This window comes from Triturus cristatus, chromosome 4_1 (assembly GCF_964204655.1).
Source record: "Triturus cristatus chromosome 4_1, aTriCri1.1, whole genome shotgun sequence".
Classification (NCBI taxonomy): domain Eukaryota; kingdom Metazoa; phylum Chordata; class Amphibia; order Caudata; family Salamandridae; genus Triturus; species Triturus cristatus.
Window position 1 is genome coordinate 251575662 of NC_140585.1, and position 22737 is coordinate 251598398.

At 47.5% G+C, this 22737-nt stretch overlaps 1 protein-coding gene across 1 annotated transcript in view; it reads left to right on the top strand.

The window, feature by feature from the left end:
* Window positions 1–22737, top strand: part of NUP205 (nucleoporin 205) — an 839084-nt gene that overhangs the window by 438087 nt on the left and 378260 nt on the right. Inside the window, exon 25 of the mRNA XM_085651995.1 lies at window positions 11924–11998. Coding sequence (XP_085508121.1) covers window positions 11924–11998 — 75 coding nt within the window. The remainder of the gene's footprint in view (window positions 1–11923; window positions 11999–22737) is intronic.

A 22737-nucleotide genomic window follows, 5' to 3' on the forward strand; every position in this document is an offset into this window, starting at 1 on the left:
TTGACCTCAGCGCTGCATTTGATACTGTCAATCACACCACATTATGTGTTAGACTCATGAATGTGGGTGTGTCCGGTATGGCAGTTCAATGGATAAGATCTTTTCTCTCTGGCCGCTCTTTTAGGGTTTTTGAGGGAGACACTGTATCCATTCAGTATCCCCTCCACTGCGGGGTTCCTCAAGGCTCCGCTCTTAGTCCTACCCTATTCAACATATATCTGAAACCTTTGGCAGAAGTTGTCCATCCATTTGGTATAAAAATTGTCTCATATGCAGACGATACTCAGCTCGTGGTCGCTCTCAACCATCTGGAGGGGCCATCTAATACCTTAGCGTGCTGTTTACAAGAGGTTGCCAAATGGATGGACCAATCATGCCTCAAGTTGAATGGGGATAAGACGGAGCTCATGTTGTTAGGCAACTCTCCTGTCTTTAATTCGTCTTCCTTATGGCCAGTCTGCCTGGGCCCTGCCCCCATGCCTAAAGATCAAATCAAGAGCCTTGGTATCTGGATTGATCAGTCACTCTCATTCAGTTGCCAGGTAACCAAACTCGCGTCCACTTGTTTTGGACTTTTGAGGATGCTTCATAAGGTCCTACCCTTGCTGCCCTTTCATGCCAGAAGAATTCTGGTCCAAGCATTGATACTTTCCCGCTTGGACTATGGCAATGCTCTTTACCTGGGAGCACCTCAACACACCTTAAATAGACTCCAGGTAATACAGAACTGCGCGGCTCGTAGACTTTTGCAGATTCCTCGATGGAAATCTGCAAAACCGGCATTAGAAAGCCTCCATTGGCTACCGATTAAGCAAAGGATTCAGTTTAAGGCTATGTGTCTCTCTCACAAGGCCTTCTGGAGGAAGGGTCCTGTCATTCTTCAATCTCTCATCACTCCCTACCTCCCAAAAAGAGATCTTCGGTCATCCGGGTCCTTTCTTGCAGTCCAACCCAGAATAAGAAAGACCAGATGCGGTGGCCGATCTTTTTCTTATAACGGGGCGATGGGCTGGAATGCCCTCCCCCTTCAACTACGTAAGGAACCCAACCTCCTAATTTTCCGCAGGCTTCTGAAAACCTGGTTGTTCTAATTTTTTCTCCTGTCTCTGTTGCTCTGCTCTCTGTCCTTAGCGCTGGGAGGCCTACGGGTAGCCATCGCGCTTTACAAATCCCATTTCATTCATTCATTCATATTGCCAGTGGTTGGAATAAAGTTATTCCCAGTAGCAGTGGCTGGCTTATGAATTGATATATGAACCCTCTTGATGCCAAGCTAATTGTTGTGGTTAATAGATTTTGAGTGGAGGGCAGCTTGGCATTCTTCCCTCTAGAGCTCCAATTTGAAATGGGTTATTGAACGGCGGATCAGCCGTGCGAGCTACATACTTATTTTTAATTTTTATCTTTCCCCTGTTCTCAGAAAAGTGGTTGGACTGACTATTCGGGCGATATACCTAAGATTCTGGTGATTTGAGTGTACACCTGTGGAATCGTGGTAATTGTTATTCGTATTAATAGTAATGGACAGAAATTGTTTGGCGTTTTCCGATGACCAAATAGCTGCCATTTTAGCAGGTCCATCCCTCTTCCCGGATTCATCTTTGACTAATGTGAATACAGCAAGGGAGGAGTGGGAAAAATTAAGCAATACGAAAAAACGCCAGGTGAGAGTAGCCCTTCATGGGGCGTTGATGACAGAGTATCTCCGAGCTGGAGCTGCCCCTGCAAGCCTATTAGTTAGAATAGAACCTCGGATTTTCTTAGAGGATAAGAAATTTAGGCTGGATTGGAGCTACATCGCCAATAAATGCACGAGAGATTGGTTGATTCTAATTATTAATACTGCAAAAAGACTTAGTGATGAGTTGTTGGTAGAGATTCTGGAGTTAGAGGAAACCTTGAAGAAAGACACAACCATCACGATACTAAAGAACAATTGCAGCGGATTCAGGAGGACTTAGCAGTTTATAAACATTATATGGTAAACCAGAAAATCAAAGGTTTAAAAAGAAATCTTGAGAGATTCACCCACGAATGGGTGTTTCCCTATGTGGACGATAAATACTACCAACAGGGAAACGAAGCGGCACCACAGTCCAATTATCGAGGGAGGGGTGGCAAACAACAACAGCGTAGGACCCCCTTGAACTGGACCTTCGATAACACCTCCAGTGAGGAGGAAGAGAGTGCTCAAACGTCCAACCAGGGTGGAGGTAGATCTGACGCTCAGTATAAATCTAACGAGGATTTGGGAGCTTTGTTCCGTTCTTTTTTAGGACACACCAACAGGGGCAACAGAGGGGGCGGACAAAGGGGCAGAGGCAGGGCAAGACCCTTCCACAATCAGGGACAGCAATGGCCGATGTTCTCCCCCCGGATAACACGCAGCAGGGGCAGGACCCCCACATGAGTAACATTGTGATGAATGTATCTGATTATACACTTACTGCGGATGAATTGCGTGTTCTGAATAAAGGGTTGGGATACGTCCCCACCCCGAGACATGATGCTTTCAAGTGCAGGACTGAGTTTCACGCAACTATGAGAAAAATCAAACTCAAAAAAAAATTTGCTGGTAAAGAACTGGAACCCCAGTCACTTTTTTCTACCAATCTGCGCCGTCCTTCTCAATTTTGCCCTCCGGGCTCCATGGTGGGTCCAGAGGTGATGGTGTTTGAACAGAAAGTGTTGGAGGAAATCTCTAAATTAGAACAGTGTGATCAAAAGGGCCGTCCCTTTAACAACATGAGCCGTGGAGATTGGGAGCGCTTAAGACTCTTCAGAATAATGCTGCAATTACTATCAAGAGTGCCGATAAAGGTGGGGCCATTGTGGTAATGAACACCTCAGATTACAACCATGAGGTGTTGAGATTGTTAGGTGAACGGAAGAATTATCATCCTCTTCCTAGAGATCCCACTCCTGAATTGCAAGAGGTGATCACAAAGATGGTGGCTGAAGCTAGGAGTAAGAACTGGATCACGGGTAAGGAGGCGGAGTTTTTAGTTAACACCAAGCCGAGAACTCCGGCCTTCTATATACTCCCTAAGGTTCATAAGGCAGCACGGCCTCCCCCCGGGCGCCCGATAGTCTCAGGAATTGCTTCTATTCTTGAGCCACTATCGCAATTTGCGGATTTCTTTTTGAGAGAAGCTGTCCTGAGACAAAAATCATATGTCCAGGATACTACTGACATCTTGAATGTCCTTGGTGATTTGGAATTTGACTCATCGCAGCAGTTCCTGCTCACCATCGATATTGAGTCACTTTATACCAGTATCCCCCAGGAGGGCACGCTGGTGGCAGCAGCGAAGGCCCTGGGGGATCAAGACTGGTTTTATGATACGCCGCAATCATTTGTGCTCCAATGCATCGAGCTAGCCTTGACACAAAACTACTTTTGTTTCAAGGATGACCTCTATCTACAGGTGTCAGGAACATCTATGGGCGCTACTTTTGCGCCGAGTCTGGCCTGCATTTATGTAGGCCAGTTTGAGGAGCATTTCCTGCATCACACATCGAACCCCTTTCAGGGGCATATCTGCCTCTGGAAGAGGTATATCGATGATGTGTTATGCATTTGGAAAGGGGATCAGGATTTACTCTTGGAATTCTTGAACTGGCTTAATAGCCGCGATCCGTGTCTTAAATTTACCTGGACGTTCAGCAATGAATGTGCGGTATATTTGGATCTTGACATCAAGGTGCACGGAAATACCCTGTACACAATGGTACATCAAAAGGGGTCAGACAGGAATTCGCTACTACACTATAACTCATTCCATCCGAGAGCCTTACGTGATAATCTGCCAGTTGGCCAGTTCTTCAGGTATCGGCGTAATTGCTCTACTGTTGAAACTTTTGTTCAACAAGCTGACGAGCTCTCTACTAAATTGACACAAAGAGCTTATCCCAAAACAATCATTAAGAGAGCCCGCAATACACCTCGGGAGGCGCTCTTAGAAAGGAATAAAAGGGAGACTGGTGATTGCCTCACAGTGGTCATGACTTACGACCCCCTGGACTCAACAATTAGGCAATTAATGAGAAAACACTGATCACTGTTATCAACTGCAGATTTTAGAAGGCCTCAACCTAGATTTGCATTTAAGCGTGCCACAAATCTTAAGTTCCAATTAGTACATACGCGACCACAGGTCAAACAAAGACAAACTTCATTACCGGCTGGTATGTCAACCTCACCAATGGTAAAATATGGTATTTGAATTCGTTTTCAAATTGCAACACGACAAATGTGATCTATAGACTGACCTGTGAATGCGGGTTACAGTATATAGGCCTCACTACTCGTAAATAAAGATACGAATTCAAGAGCACTTAAGCACCATTAAAGCCGGAAAGCTTACCACGCGTTTGGTACATCATTTTGGTGAATCTAAACATGACTTGCAAGCTCTGAGATGGGTTGTCCTGGAGAGGGTGACAGCTAGCAGTGACACCTTAGATAAAATTCTGGCTACCAGGGAAGCTCGCTGGATTTATACTGAGAAGGTGGATGTTACAGGCTTGAATGACCACATTGAGTGGAATAAAGTGAGCAGCTATTAACATACTCTGCACTTGGGATATAGTCCCTTATCACTAATTGATATTTGGGTTATATTTTCGCAAACTATAGATCATCCATGATATGGGAATGTGTGAACATGTGACCGATTAGTGCATAATTAATGATTGAATACTCGTGCTTTATTGGTGATGAGTTCTAAGAGTGTTGCACTAAGATTTGCAGGACCAATCTTTCCAGGAAATCATGAAGTGTGCCGTTTTTAAGCGCTGACTGTGGCCATGCAATTGCCCTTGAATAACACATCGGAACTCGTTGTGTGGCACAATCTTATAGCGCAGGCATTTTGACACACTAAATCATATAAAGGTTTTCGTCGGCACCCCTTTTGTGGGTGTGTGGCTCACTGTTCTAAGATGGCTGCCACTACCGTCATGGACCCCAGCAACCCTCAATGTTGGCCCCGCACCAAGTGATGCTGACGTAGGGTTGTGGCTCAGCATAACTACATCAGAAATTGGAGATCGACTTTGATTTCAGGCATTGTAGATGGGTTATAAGAGCGTTGTACTGTGAGTTGTAAGATCGGCCCTCCGAGGAAAGTACGAAGTGGGTTATAAGAGTGTCACATTGTGAGTTGTTATTTCGGCCCTTTCAGGAAAATATGAAGTGGTTCGTTTTTGGGCGCTGATTATTGATGTGTAGGTCTAACTAAGGAATATATGAGAGATCACTATGTGGCACACTCAAATAGTGCAGGCAATCTGACCCATTTAACAACTTGAAGGTTTGTGTGGAGCAGGTTCTGGTTGTGGCACACTGTTCTAAGATGGCCGCCACGATCGTTTCAGATCCGATTAGTCCTCAATGCGGGCCGCGCACCACGTGATGCAGACGAGGGGGGTGTGGCACAACACAACTACATTAGAGGCCGGATACTGACTTTGAATTGAGGCGGTGACGAGATAAGGATTGCTCCGTTAGAGGTTACGGTGAGATTACGGTGTTGGAGTTTAAAGGGAGAGGGATGCCGTGGCTATGGTAAGGGGTGCCCTAGGCCGGTACCAGTGACCTCGCTGAATTCTGTTTTGAGGTGAATGAATCCAAGACGGGCGACTGTTGAGCCATGGAATGGGGCTTAATAAGCCTGTGTGGTGAACTCGGGGCCGGACTGGAGTTCATTTCGGCCTCAGAGATAGACTAAATAAGAGTTATGGTGATATAAGAGGCAGAGAATTGTTAAAATCGCCATGGTGTATCGCAACCTTTTTTCCATAGTGGAATAGGGCTGCATATGTTTTTAGTTGACTCGGCTTCGAGTGACAGACAAAATGAGACGGGTGGTGATGCAAGGGGGAGAGTATTACCAAAATCATTGTCTTAAATACACACTGCGATTTGATGATGAATTGTAAAACCCCATTTTCCACAGGTGGAACACGCGCTAGTTGCAGCGCTTTTGAAATAGCCGGAAAAAGGAAAAGTAATTCCGATAGGCTTTGTGAAGGCTGGTATGAACGTCCTCGGCCTTTACATGGTAATTATATGTATGGTAATTATCAGTTTGGTGTAATCGGTGAATGGTTGGTCCAACTTTTATTGAAGTACAAATAGAAATTAGTTATTCTATTTGTCTTCCTTTCTGCTTTTTATACAGCCCTTCTATAACACAGTAAAGTGGATGTCCAGTTAAACGAGCGCAAAAAACCTCGATGCCCTGATGAAATTGCCAAAAGAATAGTGGCAATGAAACATGTTGGCCTTCTTTGTAAAGGTTAGCGACATTTAATGCTTTTACTTTGAGTGAACTCACTGGTTGTGAATAAAGAGTTTGACCTTTATAGTGAGTTTATATCTCAATTTTACTTTTTGCTCTGAACAGCTTGTTCTTAGCAATTCACTGGGTTTCTTCACTCTCTTTCTTTGTTTATGGGGACAGCAAAGTTTTTCCTGCTGAAATTATCCTTTTACTGGACACTTTCTTCTTCTTTTCTGAGTTGGCAACCAATGATGACAAAACGTGGGCATACCAGCGAGAACCAGCTGGCAGCCTTCCTGGTGTTGCGTACGTGAGGTGCCTTCTCATTCTCCACTTTTTCACCCTTGTACGATCTATGGTGATACATTGTCTGTGAGGTCTTGAAGGGTTGTATTGCAGATTTTCTTAACTAATAATTAAAGAGGTTTAGGGCCAGGCCAATTTTGCGGACATATTGCCAGTGGTTGGAATAAAGTTATTCCCAGTACCAGTGGCTGGCTTATGAATTGATATATGAACCCTCTTGATGCCAAGCTAATTGTTGTGGTTAATAGCCAATCATCCTACCCTGGGGGCATTGTCTGAAGATAAATAGGGCACACAGAACTCAACCGACCTGGAAGAAGGACTGAAAAAGGCCTAGCTTGCTGCACTATGGCACCAGCAAAGAGAGACTGCACTGTCAAAGACTGCACCTGCTGCACCTGGTTGCTAGCGAAGAGAGGGACTGTGCCTTCTGTGTCCTGCCAAGGAGAATCTGTCTCCAGAGGCCAATTAAGCTAAGACTCCAAGGGCCAGCAGACTGGCCTCCTGTTCGCAGCACAGGGACACAACAGCTGAAGTAGCCTGCTGGGGCAATGGTAGCCCAAAGTCTTCAAGCCGCTACTACTGCCGCCATGAAGCACCAAGGACCCGACGCACAGAGTTGTACCAGAGTTCGCTGAACCAGGAGAGTTCTGTTGGAGTGTTGCTGGGAACCTCAGAAGGCAAATTATCGACCCACGAAGGATTGGGCTGTAACTGAGACAGCGGGTGAGTGGTAGTCCAGTGGCAACTGTAGTTGGACCAGATTGGCGAGAACTCAGTGGGACGTGGACACTGCAACCAGGACTTCCTCCCCATCTTCGTGGATCGAGAAATCCCTGCAAGAAGACCCGCCCCCGTCAACCACGTCGCATCTCCCCCTTCAACCACGTCGCATCCACGTCATCCATAGAGCATCTTCAGCATCCTTCATCTCTTGCATCAGGACCACTCCATAAGAATCCATTGAAACATGGATGAAGTCCCTGGAATTGCTGTTACTGCTTCTCCTGTGAAAGTAACTGTTTGTAAGGACCTTGCCGGTCCCCTTGACGAGCTCCCTGCCGGAGTTGGTTGCCCCAAGTACTTCTAGCCATTGACACTTACCTACATTTTCCTAGAAAAAGTTTCTAAGTATCCAATTTGTTGACTTTGCCAAGGCTTGTTCGTTGTTGAGTGAAATTTATTGATTTATTAGTGCTGTGGGAGCCGGCCTCGTGGCGTGGTCCTGTTTCCCCGCGCTAAGCCGCACGAGGTCCCATGCGCATTGGGACTCCTCCATCTTGGATTGCACGTCACTCCACGTGACCATCTGTATGACCGTGCTCTACCCGGCCTCGGTCCCAGCGAGGCCCGACATCGAGACGCCAATCCCTGGCCCGGGGGATACCACGTGAACCCTTCCCACTCCCGGCGGAGGGCAGTATCGATAGGACCCCCAACCGTCTCTCCCCACCTGGGTGTGACCGCCCCACAGCTCTCTGGGGCCTGGCGCCTCTCCTGCTGGGCGTCTGGCCGCCCCCTACCCGGCCTCTCCGCCCCTTCCGGGCGCAAGGGTCCGGACATCAAAGGGCTCCCGTCCTATATCTGGGGCGACCCGACAACAGGGCGGTTGTTGTATCCTGTAGTCAAGAGCCCTGCTGATCGGATCGCGGCTGACCCTACGGAAGAAGACCCACCTTGAACCACCACTTGAGCCCTGCTGACGACGTCGCGGCTCCACCGTGCTTAAAGACCTTCACAAACCTTTGGGGCCCTGCTGACGCTGTCGCGGCCCGACCTTGTTGAACCTTACCACCTGAGCCCAGCTGACCTCGTCGCGGCTCGACCGAAGCGGACCTACCACCAGAGCCCTGCTGACCGTGTCGCGGCTCGACCTAAGCGGAACTACCATCCGAGCCCTGCAGACGCCGTCGCGGCTCTCCACGTCCGAGCCGCTCTGAGACCAGCAGCCAAGGTCTGGCACAGAGCCCTCCCGTACCTGGTTGGTACTAAGACTGTCCCGCTACCCTATCCTCTTAACGAACATTGAGACTCTGATAGGATCCCTCGATCCCTCTGTAAATATTGCCCGTATTACTGCCGATAAAGAATCTAATCTTGCAACTGCTATTGAGTCCTGTGTGGTGGTGTTACTGGGCCTAGTACGATCCTAGGAGAAAGACCTCCCCGAGGGGGCTTCTCAGCGGCGCTCGGCTATACCTTTGCGGTAGGAAGGTGCCCGGAATAGTCTCCCTGACTACCCGGTGGCCCTCCCTCCAACAAGTGCTTACAAAATCTAGATCTCAGGAACCCTCCGGTGGATCTTTTTCGTTCTAGTGTCTAAAAAATCTTATATAAATATAGTCTATTTTGAGGAGGAGCCAAGATGGCGACCGGGATGGCAGCGTAGACTCCCGGCTCCGTGAACCTCCGCATCCCGCACGGATATCCTGCATGAGATCCTCAGCCTGCGCTACGCGCTCGTATTTGTGAATGAGAGTGGCAACCGACCGTGTGACTCCGAAGTTTCTGGCGGCGGTACCGCCGGAGAAATGTGCCGTTGAAATTTGCGGCCCGTGCAGCCCTGGAGCCAGGACCTCGAGTGGACGCCTTGGCCGGGTAGCAGTTCAACAACAGCGGCCTGTGGTGACTGGGTGGAGTCGGACCACCAGAGCGGTGCACACCTCGGCCTACATTTCGCCGTGGTCGTTCCTACCGCTAAGCGTAGCGGACCGAGTGCATGCCCGGGGTGGCAATTCTGAGAGTCTCCGGTGATTGCCCCTGCCTTTGACGGTGAGCTGCCCGGACGCCGCCCGTAACTCGCCCTGATCCTTGCGGGCTGCTCCCGGATTTTCGCGGGCACTGGTCCGTGGTGGGGACGACTGTTGCCCATGACCACACAACGGATAATTTTTGCCTGCCCCCGGAACCCTGTTTCCAGCGACGTGGACCTTGAGGCGCTTGTCCCTGGGTCCCGGTCCCAATACGGGTCGGGCCTACCCGGCGGCCATCTTGTTATGATGAAGCCTACCATCCTGTCCACCGGGTTACAGCAGGATTGGGAGTGTGTGACTTTTGGGAGTGTGGCGGAGCGATCGCAGAGAGCTGTGCTGGGGTACGGCGACCTCCTCGAGGCTCTCGGTGCCCTTCATTCCACCTTGGTTCATGGCATCGGGGTCTTGGGGAGTAAGCTCGATGGTGTGGCATCAGCGTCGGGACAGTTGCGGCCTGCCTGTCCTCAGGTACACAGGGACTTCCCACACTGCACACAGGAGGACAATGTCGCGGCCACCCCTGAGATTAGTGAACAGCTGGAAACTCCGGACAGTATGCTTCCGTGTGATCGGCTGGCTGCGGGTCTGATCTGTTCCGGAGGTATTGGACTTGAGTGGGAGGTGGTGGCCTCGTCCCGTGCACGGCCTCCGGCGACCCAGGGAAAATTCAAGCAACAGTTGTCTACTTTGGCTGATTCCGCCTTCCTGGACCTTGTGTGCAGTGCAGATCCTGGGGCAACACTGGGAAAGACGTCCCTCCATGATGCGGACTGTGTTGGTACTCAGAGACTTCCACCCCACCTGTGTGCGTCGCTTCCCGGTCGTTTTTGGACACTCCTTTACCTTGTAACATTGGACATGGCGCTGGGTCGAGGGGTATGCCTGGGCAGATTTGCAAAGAGTGGTCAAGGATAAGGCTGATCCTTCAGGGGTGGTCATATAGTAGACGGGCGGGCTCAGGGGTTGCGTGCTCTCATGGCATAGCTATTAGTATAATTGGTGCATAATGCTCCCCATCTTTCTTTGACATGGTCGATTTTGTGCTGCTTACTGTTTGCCTTGGGGAAAACTTACCGTGCGGGAGGGAGAAGCCGGGGGCATGTTTTGAAGGCCCTCCTCCAGTTTATTAATACTCTCTCTACCCCCCCGTCTGGTGGGGTTCTTTTCTTACTCCCTTTTCTCTGTTCTTCTATATTTCGGGTCTGGTTCCAGGGCGACAGGCACACTGCTGGGGGGGGGGGGGCCGTACTCATCTGCAGAGGTGCAGGGTGGGGGGTTGGGGAAGGGGATTCTTTCGTCTTTACCCTTTTTTTCCATGGCCTCCTTTTTCTTCTCTGATTCTTCTTTGTTTTTCTTTTCTGGGATCAGCGTGGTACAACTCCTTTGTTGTGAATCACTGCTTTTTCATGTGTGCCACACTTTCCGGGGTGTTTTCTGGGCTTTAGGGCATGGGACTGCAGGCGCAACGGGTCATGATACTTCTCTACATCCTGCACTTCCTGTTTTAGCGCCATTGACTCGATAGATTGCCGTTGATTGTTTACGTTTGTTATTCTGCCTGCCATTTTTCGCTGCTGGGAAATTGTTTGGCACCTGATCCTTTCGTCTTTCCCTATTATAAAATGAAAGCCTTCTTAATCCTGGTGTCCTACTTGTGCCATTCACTGGCCGAGAATATATTAGCATGGAGATTCTGCTCCCCGAGGTTCTGCCTGTGTCAACATTGGATCTCTGTTGCTTTGACTGCTTAGCGGCCGGCCCCGGGGGGTTGTAGGCCCATACTTGTTCTTGGTTGAAATGCTAATAAAGGTTTTTCAAAAAAAAAAAAAAAAAAAATCTATTTTTATCATTTGCTGTCTGATTTCTTGAGTGTTGTCAATTTCTTCTTCAATTGTTTTGGTGCTATTTAAATACTTTACACTTGTTCTTCTGTGTAAGCCTTGTTGCTCAGTGCCTCAGCTCCTCAGGATTGAGCTAATGGTTTAACAGACAAAACCTAAGGGTCCTAAAGGGGTTTGGAAGGGGGTTACACGGTGAGGTCACACAATAGAATCCACCCCATTTCCTCACACTATAGGATTAGGCCACTAATTCCATCAGACATTGATCATCTCATTTTAGATCTGTGAATTGATGAATAAAGCATCCCCTACATATTCCCTTTTATTAATTAAATATTCTATTTAACGTGCATTCCTTCCATCCACCAATGCTTGAAGCTTATGTTTGAGCACTGCACCTTACAGTAAATTTGCACACTGGTTCTTTTTGACCATCCTTTCCATGTTTATGAGAATCTCTTCCTACTTTTTCATACCAGTCTTGATCAACAGTATGAAGTGCCTCTACCTTTCCTTGACCATACACATTACCTCCTGAATAAAAGCTGATTTGTTAACGTGCACGTTCTTAAGTCGTTTCTGTTGATGGTACAAATATTTCACCACTAATTTGTTTGTCTTCATTTTTCTGGTGCTGCCTGCATGCCTGGTTCATTATTGTTACTCACCATCAGGTGGATTCTTTAGAAGAAAACCCTTATTACGCTTTAACAGTTTACTTTTCAATTTCTTGAAGCTGATGGTGAAGGCGGCATAGAGGAAGAAAGTCGATCTATGAGCGGGTTGATTCATTTTGATACTGCGACAAAAGGTAAAAGGATTTAAATTTGATTACCCTGCCATCTTTATTGTCCTGTGCCACCCTTAATAATCCTTACCTTCCTATACCTTACCTTATCACTCACTCTGTTGTCCTAAAACAATGTTTATACTGATTTGTGTCTGTTACGATTTCTTTGTCCGTGCATGGCAAGAAAGATGAGGATTCAAAAATAGATCTGATCTTCTACACAAGGATATTGGTGCATTGGGTTGCTTGTGTTCCGATTGAGAGGACCAGGCATGGCAGTAAGGGCTGGGCTGGTCCTATTCAAGTAGGGTTGAGACTGATGTGCATATGGCTACGTCTAATCTGAGATTACATGGAAGAACGATGGGTTGAAATGCCACCCCAAGCGATTGCCATTGGTTAGACTTATTGCAAGCATTCCTCCAATCACCTTTTGTGTGTTTGATAGACAAAACAACACCATGGTATGGAATTTGATGTCAGTCTATTGCTCCCTCTCTAACCTGTTCCGCAGGCAGTTCCTAGACAGTGCACTTTGTTTATGGGCAGTGATCTGGGGTGATGTGAAGGAGCTTGTGTAGAGCTGACCAATATCCAATTATAGAGGTCCGAGAACCCTACCTAGGTAACCTAAACCACAAAAAACTCCCTATCTCAAAAGATCACTGGAAATCCCCCTTGTAAGGTAAAAGTTAGCCATTTCAGGTTCCAACCTCAACTCTCCACCATACCCCCCCCCCCCCTGCCCCCCACAAAATAAAACAATATGGTGCTTTCAGATAAGGTACTGGGCAATCACAGGTGGTTGAATGAACTTTGGAATTCAGTATGGAATAAGGCATACATTAAGGCTGTTAGGTTTGTTTGAAAAGTTCCTCCGTTTATATTCTATGCCCCCCCATAAAGAGCGCTTCAACACATGTCAAATGTTTCCTAAGACCCTCCTGAAGAGAATGTACCAGGTCTGTTCAGCTTTTCTCCAGTATTGAATCTTTCATAGATTCACATGCTTGTATCTTCCCCGTCGTCATGGTGGGAGTCTCACGGTAACAGAATGACCACAGCAGTAGAAGAAAAACTGCATAGCAAAATCCCATAGGGAATCATCTTATTTGGTAACCAAATCTCATCATTATGTGGTCCAAGACTCAGCCAATCGGCTGCTAGCCCTGCCCTCACACTCCCCAGCAGAGCCTTCCTGCCTCAGATTTCCAACCGCCTTCGTGTGAGGAGGAGTCTCCCTGAGCCTTGCTCAGTTTTGTTCCTGTGTGAACTTTTGACCTCTGGTTCAGCTAAAATGTACTTCTCTTTGCTGGTTTAAGGTACTGTGCTTCATTTTTTCTTGTTCAGTATGGCTGAAAGCTCTAAGAAGAGGCTCTTCAGGCCCTGCAGATCCTGTGGAATGCCTAGATTGTTTTCTGAGGACCCACATAAGGACTGCTTATATTGCTTGCACCCAAAACATGTGCCTAAAGACTGTAAACATTGCAGAACCTTTTCTGCGAAAACCCTACGTGACAGGGAGGCACGTCTTCTGCTGTGGCTTCAGAAAAAGAAGGTCACTTCAGAATCTGACTCTGAGGAGGAATCTAAGTCTTCAAAGAAGAGAAAATCTTCAACTTCGGAAGATATTTCAGAGCTGAGGAAGCAGAAGACAAAAGACAAAGGGGCCCCTGTGTCTTCATTACCTCATACTCCTCTTAAAAAATCTAAAGAGTCAAGAGAAGTTTCCTCAGCACCGTCGACGAAAATCGAACCGTCATCGGCTGTTATTGCTTTGAAACCGTCGACGACGACTCCGTCGACGACCACCATATCGACGGCGACTAAGACCTCGTCGTCGAAGAAAAGCCCGTTGACTATCCCGTCGACGGCCGCATTACCTTCTTTGACGAAGACTTCGTCGGCGATAATACAGCGATAATACAGCTGTCCCCGTCGACGAGATCTCCGCCGACGGAAGCCCCGTCGACGGGAACCTTTAAATCTCCTAAAGTCAAGAAAATAACATTGAAGTCTATGGCGTCGTCGACGGGCTCGGCGACGAAGCACACTAAGTCCACAGATTTTACAACATGGACAAAAATGTCTCCGCTTCCGCCTTCAAATCTACTAGACTTGCAGTCAGATGATGAGGAGTCTTCAGGAGTGGCTTATAGTCCCTCCCAACTTCGCATTAAGAGTCAGGAAACGGATGAGGAAGAGTTTCATGACGTTCAAGAAGTCTTCTCATTTCAGGATCGCCCTCCGAGAGAGTCACGGAGATATGAATCTTTTCAGCAGTCTTATGACTACGAGGAAGAAGAGCCTCCACATACTTCTAGAGAGGACTCTATTTCCATGCCGGTCTCCTTGGTGACTGACTTGCGGCTGATGATAAACGACTACTATCGGCGTTTCCCGGACGCTAACTCTCAAGCGCCACAGCCGGTGGAGAAGCCGACACAGGTACGACCACCTCATTCTTCTCCCAAAACTTCCACTCAGAAGATACGATCTCCACCGATTATGACAATCAGAGATGACTTGGAAGACAGTGACGCCGATCAACTGGAAGAAGGAGAACTCCTTCAAGATAAGCAGGTTGTCGATGAATGGGACCAATATATTCTCCCAACTACACCGTCGACATCTCCAACACCCGCGCACTCTCCGCCGCAAGATATAGGAGGGTTCCATGATATCATGGAGAAAGCATCAAAGCGCTTTGACCTTCCGCTTCCAGTTCAGGAAGCCGAATGTTTTCTATATGACTTTAAAGAGGAGTCACACAAGTCTATGCGATCCATCCCGATAATCGCCCATATTTGGGAGGAAGGCTTGAAGATAATGAGGAACTCGGCTTCAGTTGCTGCTTCAGTTCCTCGAATAGACAAGAAATATAGAGCTCCAGAATCGTCTCCGGCCTGTTTGATTGGTCATCCTCGAACAGACTCTGTGGTGACGCAGGCCGCCCAAAGAAACTCAAAAAATCCGGTTTCAACAACAATGGTTCCACCGGACAAAGACGGAAGACGAATGGATGGCGCAGGGAAGCGGTTTGCGGCTTCTAATGCATTAGCCCTTATCAGCAGATTCAACAGGCAGATGTGGAGCGATATAGCACCCTTGCTCTCCCATCTTCCAGAGGATAAAAAAGAAGAAGCGGCTGCTATTCTTCAGGATGGAGCTAGGGCTGCATCGGAATCCATAGACATCGCTATGGATTTGTCCTCAGTGGCTTTTCGACAAATGGCAGGTGCAGTAGCTCTGCGAAGACAAGGATGGTTGAAGGCCACCTCGTTCAGACCAGAGGTACAGGCCAAAATAGTGGACATGCCATTTGATGGAGAGAACCTGTTCGGGAAGCATGTCGATGAGGCCCTCCAAAGCATCAAAACAGACACAGATACAGCGCGGGCGCTGGGATCTCTTCAACAGGGCAGGTTTCAGACCTTTCGGAGGAGAGGATCCCGAGGACAATTTACACAAAGATCCTCGTTCCAATCGAACAGATATCAGCCACACCAGCAGCAGGGATATCGTCAGTACTCGAACAATCAACCGTTTCGATCCTCAAATAACTATCAGCAACAGTCCAGGGGAAGATCATCTGCGAGAGGAAAGTCGCAGCAATCCAATCGACGACAATGACTTCTTCAACACTGTGAGAAGTTGGCCTGATGTATGATGTCACTAGTTCTAGTGTACACCTTATATCAGTCCAAACAACCCTTATGGTGATTGGTTGTAAAGTCAACCTTATAGACCAGCTATCCTAGTGGTAGCATGGACAAGAGCAGTCTTAGGCTAAACTCTGAATGGCATGTGAAGCCAGCTGTGATACCATATATAATCCCTTGAATACCAAATGAAAGGACACCACAACAGATATATATATAAAATAAAGTGTATTTATTCTAGTCAAACCCTCAGCACTCTTTATGAGATTAGAGGTAAGTACAACACAGTCTTATTTAAGCATACATTAAGTCACACAGGTAAGTAATACAGTTAGGCCCTAGGGGCCACGCAAACCATATACTAAAGAAGTGGTATAAGGACTACTGTCACGGAAATAGGATAGGCCTAGGCCTAGGGAATCGCTGGGGCTACACTACACTAGCAACAGTTAGGAAGTGGGAGGCCCACGGGATTCAGGTGCAGAGTGGAAACACTCACGCGTAATGCGTAAAAGTCGATAGAATTACTAGCAGTTAGAAATTAACAGTTTAAGGACACTTCTGAAGCAGCTAGAGAGTCGAGACTCGGAAACTAGACCCTAGGATAGTCACTACCCTGGTGAGCACCGAAGTACCCAAGTTACCTAGCCCACGGGCTGCGGGTGCATAGGTGTGAACTTGCGTCGGGTTTCGTCGTGGACTTCTATGGATGCCTGAAGGAAAGTTGCTGACAGGCAGTCAGTGAAGAGTGTCCGGTGGATCCCAAGGCTGGGATCAAGAAGAGAGGATACCTGCAAGCAGAAGGGACAGAGTCAAGGTCACTAGCCAGTGACCACGTGGAACCAGGAAGGAACCAGGCGATGTCATGAAGATTGCAGGTGAAGGTGAAGCTTGTCGCTGCAGCCACGGGGACCAGGAGACGTCGAGGACGACCAGGAGGCGAGCTGTCCCACGAAGGCTCTTGCTGTCGGTGGTGTCGAAGTTGAACTAGGACTCACCAAGCCTTGGCAAGCGGAACCCACGAAGAACGGAGGACTTGCTTCTGCTGCAGACCAGGAAGGTCTGGGGTGCTTCTCTTTTGCAAGGAAGCGGGAGCCAGTCTGGAGGAGCCAAACCAGCAGTGAAGATTTCAGGATGCGTCGTCACAGAGGCCACTAGCCAACGGGCAAGCAACCGGACAGGCGCGGCAAGCAGGAAAATGCAGAAGGGCCCCACGCAGGACTCGTGGAGTGTGGGGGGCTCATCTTCGGTGCAGATGGTGCCTGGGGTTGGGGCTTCTCAATCCCCGGTGCACAACTTCGAGGGTGCCTCAGAAGCTGCGCTGGAAGATACTAGCCACTTTTCCCAGGTAGCCGGTCCCACGTCTCTCGTCGCCTCCACGGATCTCAGCTCGGCTGTGGATGTGGATCAGGGTCGGAGAAGTCTGGAAGTCAAGGCTCTGGTCGGGCTCTGCAGTCGGTCCCTCGTAGAACTTCAGCAAAGCAAAGGGTAGTCTCTTGATGGTGCCTGTTTGCACAGGGTAGCCACTCCTTGGCCACAAGGGAGATTCTTCAGTCTTCTTCTTTCGTTGAATGTCGAAGGTCCAGAGTTTCTGTTCAAGTTTCAGGTTCAGGATAATCTAATCTCTTGGGGCCCAGCTACCACTCTTATACTAATCTGGGGGGCTGGGTTACCTGCTAGGTCACGCCTTATGGGTGGGACCTGGGAGGGGGGTGGTTACACCCCCTTCCCTTTGTCCAGTTTCGCGCCAGGACTGGGGCTGGAGTGCCCCAGCACCGGTTTGAACTGGACTATGCATGGGACACCTTGTGTGCCCCAGGCATGTCTCATTCCTTTCAGCCCTCCCTGCCCCAATACACTAAAGTCTGTCTGGGGAGGTGCTAGCACCTCCCAAAGCAGGAAACCTATTGTCCAAGCCTCCCTTGCCGGGATTACTCCCAGCAGCAGGAGGTCAGACTTGTGTCTGTGGTAGCAGCATCCATTTTGTGATGCTGAGGCTTTGGTTAGAGTTAAACAGCAAAGTAGGATTTTAACATGTCTCTCCCTCTAGAAGGGGGGAATAATATCCTCATCACCAGAAATGGTATGGGGGTATTATTCCAAAGTGTTAGACACCTTACACGACATGTTTTGATAAAGCCAAACCATAGTTACCATAACCGTTTAAGATTATAAGGCACTTTAAGAGTATATGGTAGGCGATATCATAGAACAGCTATAAGGACATGGTTCCGAAAGCTGCAGACAGGCTCAGCTCATGCTAGAGCACCATCTCACATGTTACCAAGCACTCTGCCTCCAGGATTGTTAAGGCCTGCCATAGGAGTGGCTGATAGGTACACATGTGTCTATTTTAAGGGTAGATATAGGTATACTATATCTAAGCAAGGGGTGATTACACGACCTTGCCCCAGCTGAGTGATCAGCCAGTTGTATCTGATTGGAAGGCCAGACCAGGGGTGGCATAATACATGCTGCAGCCCCTGGGAGGCCTAGGGTACACCTATGCCCTGGGTACCTAGGGTACACTGTACAGGGTCCAATAAGGTGATCCTTACCAATTGGGAATGTACCTAGGGTACATGGAGTCCATTTTAAAGAGAGAGCAGACAGCCTGAGACCCTGAATGGCAGGATCTCAGGCCAACTAAGTCGAAAAACCAGCTAGACACTAGGCAAAAAGTTGGGGGTAACCATAGTCAGATATCCACCTTCCTACAAACACATCCGCCACTTGTCCGAGAAGCAGCACGCATTACCTGACTTCATTTTACCCAGCTTGGCTGTCAATAACAACGGACAGATGGGTTTTAGATGTAATACAACATGGCCATACACTGGAGTTCGTAGAAAAGCCTCCAATTCAGCCTCCTATACACAGGAGACAAGCACATCTATCAGCCCTCAAAGCAGAAGTGATAGCGTTATTACAAAAGGAGGCGATAGAAGAAGTTCCGCGGCTTCAACACGGGAAAGGCTATTACTCTCATTTCTTTCTCATAAAAAAGAAAGACACATCAAAATGGAGGCAGGTAATGGACCTGAGAGGTCTAAAGCAATTCATTCAAAAGAAATCATTTCGAATGTTATCCCTGCAGGAAATTCTTCTCCTGATTGGCAGAGGAGATTATTTGGCATCCCTGGACCTCTTCGATGCTTATTTTCACGTCCCAATCCACGTAAAACACAGAAAATGTCTACGCTTCATGGTGGCGGGGCGTCATTACCAATTCAAAGTCTTACCTTCCGGACTAAAGTCCGCGCCGAGAATCTTTACAAAGTGTATGGCGCCGATTGCGGCCCACCTAAGACTACACGGTCACCAGATTTTTCCTTATCTGGACGATTGGCTTATCAAAGGAAGTTCGTTCAGAGACACCCATCGCTCCCTTCACGTTTGCATGGAGCTTTTCGATCAGCTAGGTCTCAGAGTCAACCTAGAGAAGTCCCATCTCAGACCAGCGCAGTCCATTCAATTTCTGGGTGCTCTAATGTGCACGGAGGCGGCCAAGGCTTACCCGTCAGAGGAGTGTATTCGAAAGATCATACGGTTGTCAACACAATTGCAAACAAAAAAGTCCGTTTCAGTAAGGATCTACAAGTCATTGTTGGGAATGATGTCCTCTTGTATCCCCCTACTCCCAAATTGCAGGTTCCGCATGAGGCCTATACAAGAACTGCTAGACGAGCAATGGCTTCAGTCGCAGGGATCCTTCGAGGATCGAATAGTAATCACTCCTCAGATCAGAGACGCCCTGTCATGGTGGAAGATCAGGGATCATTTAGCGGAAGGACTGACTTTCGAATCACAGGTCTACAATTTCGTGATGATGACGGATGCTTCTCTTCAAGGTTGGGGAGCGCATCTCCAGGAGCTCGAAATTCAGGGCCACTGGTCAAAGTCCGAAACGCAGCTCCACATCAACTTGCTAGAGCTGAGGGCCGTGTTCTTGGGACTCAAGGCTTTTCAACCCAGAATTCGCAGATCTACGGTTCTGGTGAAGACAGACAGCTGCACGTCTATGTTTTACCTGCTAAAACAAGGGGGCACAAGGTCGAAACTTCTGTCGAAGGAAGCACAAGACATTTGGAAATGGCTTCTAGCTCACAACATCTCGCTTCAGGTGCAACATGTTGCAGGAGTGGACAACACAAGAGCGGATATTCTGAGCAGATCTCCCGAAATCTCTCACGAGTGGGAACTACATCGGAAGCACCTTTCCAGAGTTTTCAAGGTATGGGGCACGCCAAGGCTAGACTTATTCGCGGACCGCCACAATTCGAAATGCAAAAACTTTGCAAGCAGGTTTCCGCAGAAGGGATCGTGGGGCAATGCGCTACAGATGTGCTAGACAGGAATGTTTGCGTATGCCTTTCCCCCCTTTCCTCTAATACTGAAAGTCTTAAGGAAAATGAAATCAGAGCCGTGCCATCTGATTCTGATTGCACCAGCGTGGCCGAGACAAGCGTGGTTCTTCGAACTGATCAGACTCTCAATGACACCCAGGATACAGTTCCCATTAGTGCAGGATCTGATAACGATGAACAACGGACAGATACTGCATCCACATTTGAAATCGCTCAGCTTGTCAGCATGGAACCTCACGAGCATGAATTCCACCTGTTAAAGATCCCTCAGGACTGCAGAGACATTCTATCACGATCCCGGGCAGTCTCCACAAACAAAACATATGCGGCGAAATGGAAAAGATACTGTCAGTGGTGTGCATCTAACGACTTGCATCCATTTCGGGTCTCTTCTGATCAGATTCTCCCATATCAACGGACATTGGCAAAATCTGGACTCTCTCATATGTCCATAAAAGTACACCTAGCCGCGATTTCAAGGTACACAAGAGTGCCTGATCAGCCCTCTCTTTGGTCCCAAAGAGTTATTAAGGAATTCCTCAGAGGGCTCTTCAGAATGTTCCCTCCTGTTCAAAGACCAGTTGTTCCTTGGCAGCTGAATACACTTCTTACACAGTTAATGAAACCGCCCTTTGAGCCAATCCATAAGGCGGAATTACAATTTGTCTCATGGAAGACAGCGTTATTGTTCGCGCTCACATCGGCAAGAAGGGTCAGCGAGATTCAAGCACTCGATTGCAGAACCATTCCTACAATTCAGGCAGGACAGAGTGATTCTCAGGACGAATCCCAAATTTATTCCTAAAGTCCCTTCCAGTTTTCATCTGAATGAACCAGTAGTTTTGCCTACATTTTTTAAAGACCCGTCAACAGCGGCAGAAAGAGCATTGCACTCTTTAGACATTAAACGATGTCTCAAATTCTATATCGACAAGACCCAATCATTCAGAAAGACAAATCAGCTTTTCGTAGCCTTTGCCGGTCCCAGGAAAGGGGTGGCACTTTCTAGGTTGAATATCTCGAGGTGGATATCGTCAGCAATATCCTTGTGTCATAGCAAAGCTGGTAAACCTTTACCATCTAAAGTACGTGCACACTCCACAAGGAGGTTGGCAACTTTTACGGCTCTATTTGCAGGGGTGCCACTGCCAGACATTTGTAGAGCTGCGACATGGAAGAATGCACACACCTTTACTAGACATTATTGTCTGGACGCAGCGTGGAGAAAGGATGCAGCAGTGGGACAAGCAGTTCTACGGCACCTTTTTCATTAAGGTATTTATCATGTATAATGATGATGATTGAATGAACAAATATATGTCTAGGACATGAATGTTTCAAATACTGCAATGTATGTTAACAATCTATACAAATGAGCAGAGCCCGCGGTTATTAGGGTTCTAGCCTGGAAATGCAGTTTGGGATAAGTACTGCTTACTATTCTGATACAAGCATGTGAATCTATGAAAGATTCAATACTGGAGAAAAAACTAGTTACTTACCTGTACACTATGGTTCTCCAGTATTATCTTTCATAGATTCACATGCGGCCCGCCCACCTCCCCATTTCTCAGGCAGAACCTCATTGTCTCTAGATGTATTTAAGTCTCGCACTCGGGGCTGGAAATCTGAGGCAGGAAGGCTCTGCTGGGGAGTGTGAGGGCAGGGCTAGCAGCCGATTGGCTGAGTCTTGGACCACATAATGATGAGATTTGGTTACCAAATAAGATGATTCCCTATGGGATTTTGCTATGCAGTTTTTCTTCTACTGCTGTGGTCATTCTGTTACCGTGAGACTCCCACCATGACGACGGGGAAGATACAAGCATGTGAATCTATGAAAGATAATACTAGAGAACCATAGTGTACAGGTAAGTAACTAGTTTTTTTTTTTTGGAGGGCACTATCTGTGCAGTTGTATTCCCCCCCGCCCCCTCCCTTCCCCACCTTTGCAGGCCATGGGGGAACATCAATAATGTGGCGTAATTTGCATCTCCAGTGATGCCATAGAAGACCCTAAGAGAGATGTCACCAAAGGTGGGAATTTGGCCATGTTCTAAATGCCCTCAAATTCACATGGAATTCCTCTTGTGCACCCACTAGCTATATTTTTATTAACACTTTTATTTTCTCTCTTGCCTATGTATGTAGCATCAGAATGTAATGTTTTACATTTGGGGATTTTGCCATTTGACCTTCAAACCACCCAGTACATATTTAGAAGTTAATGAATTTTAAAATTCTCAGAAAGAGAAACCATATGAATGAGTGTTAAGATAAAATTATCTCAAGATACCCATGTGATTGTTTCTTTGGAGTAGCAAATAAATAGTTTAACACCTCCTCAGAGCAATATCAATTTAAGTCTGAAGATGGCTTCCTGTTCCTCTGAGGATTTTCTCGAGTGATTTCTTAATGTCCCTCCACACTCGGCAGAAAGAACACTGAGACGCGTTTCGGCTGCGGACAGCCTTTCTCAATCAGTGAGTCATGAGATTACACACAGCTTTAAAAACACCCTGATCATAGACATAGAAACAGTACTGACATAGATTTTACCGAATGAAAACCATGAGCAGGAAGTTAAAAAAAAAATATATATATATAATATATATACACACACACACATAAATGTTTTGTAATCGCGCATCTAAACCACATTTTGGCCATGTAGCATATAGTAGTATTAATCTCTAGTCATGATGACCTTTCAGTAAGATCCCAATGTCTA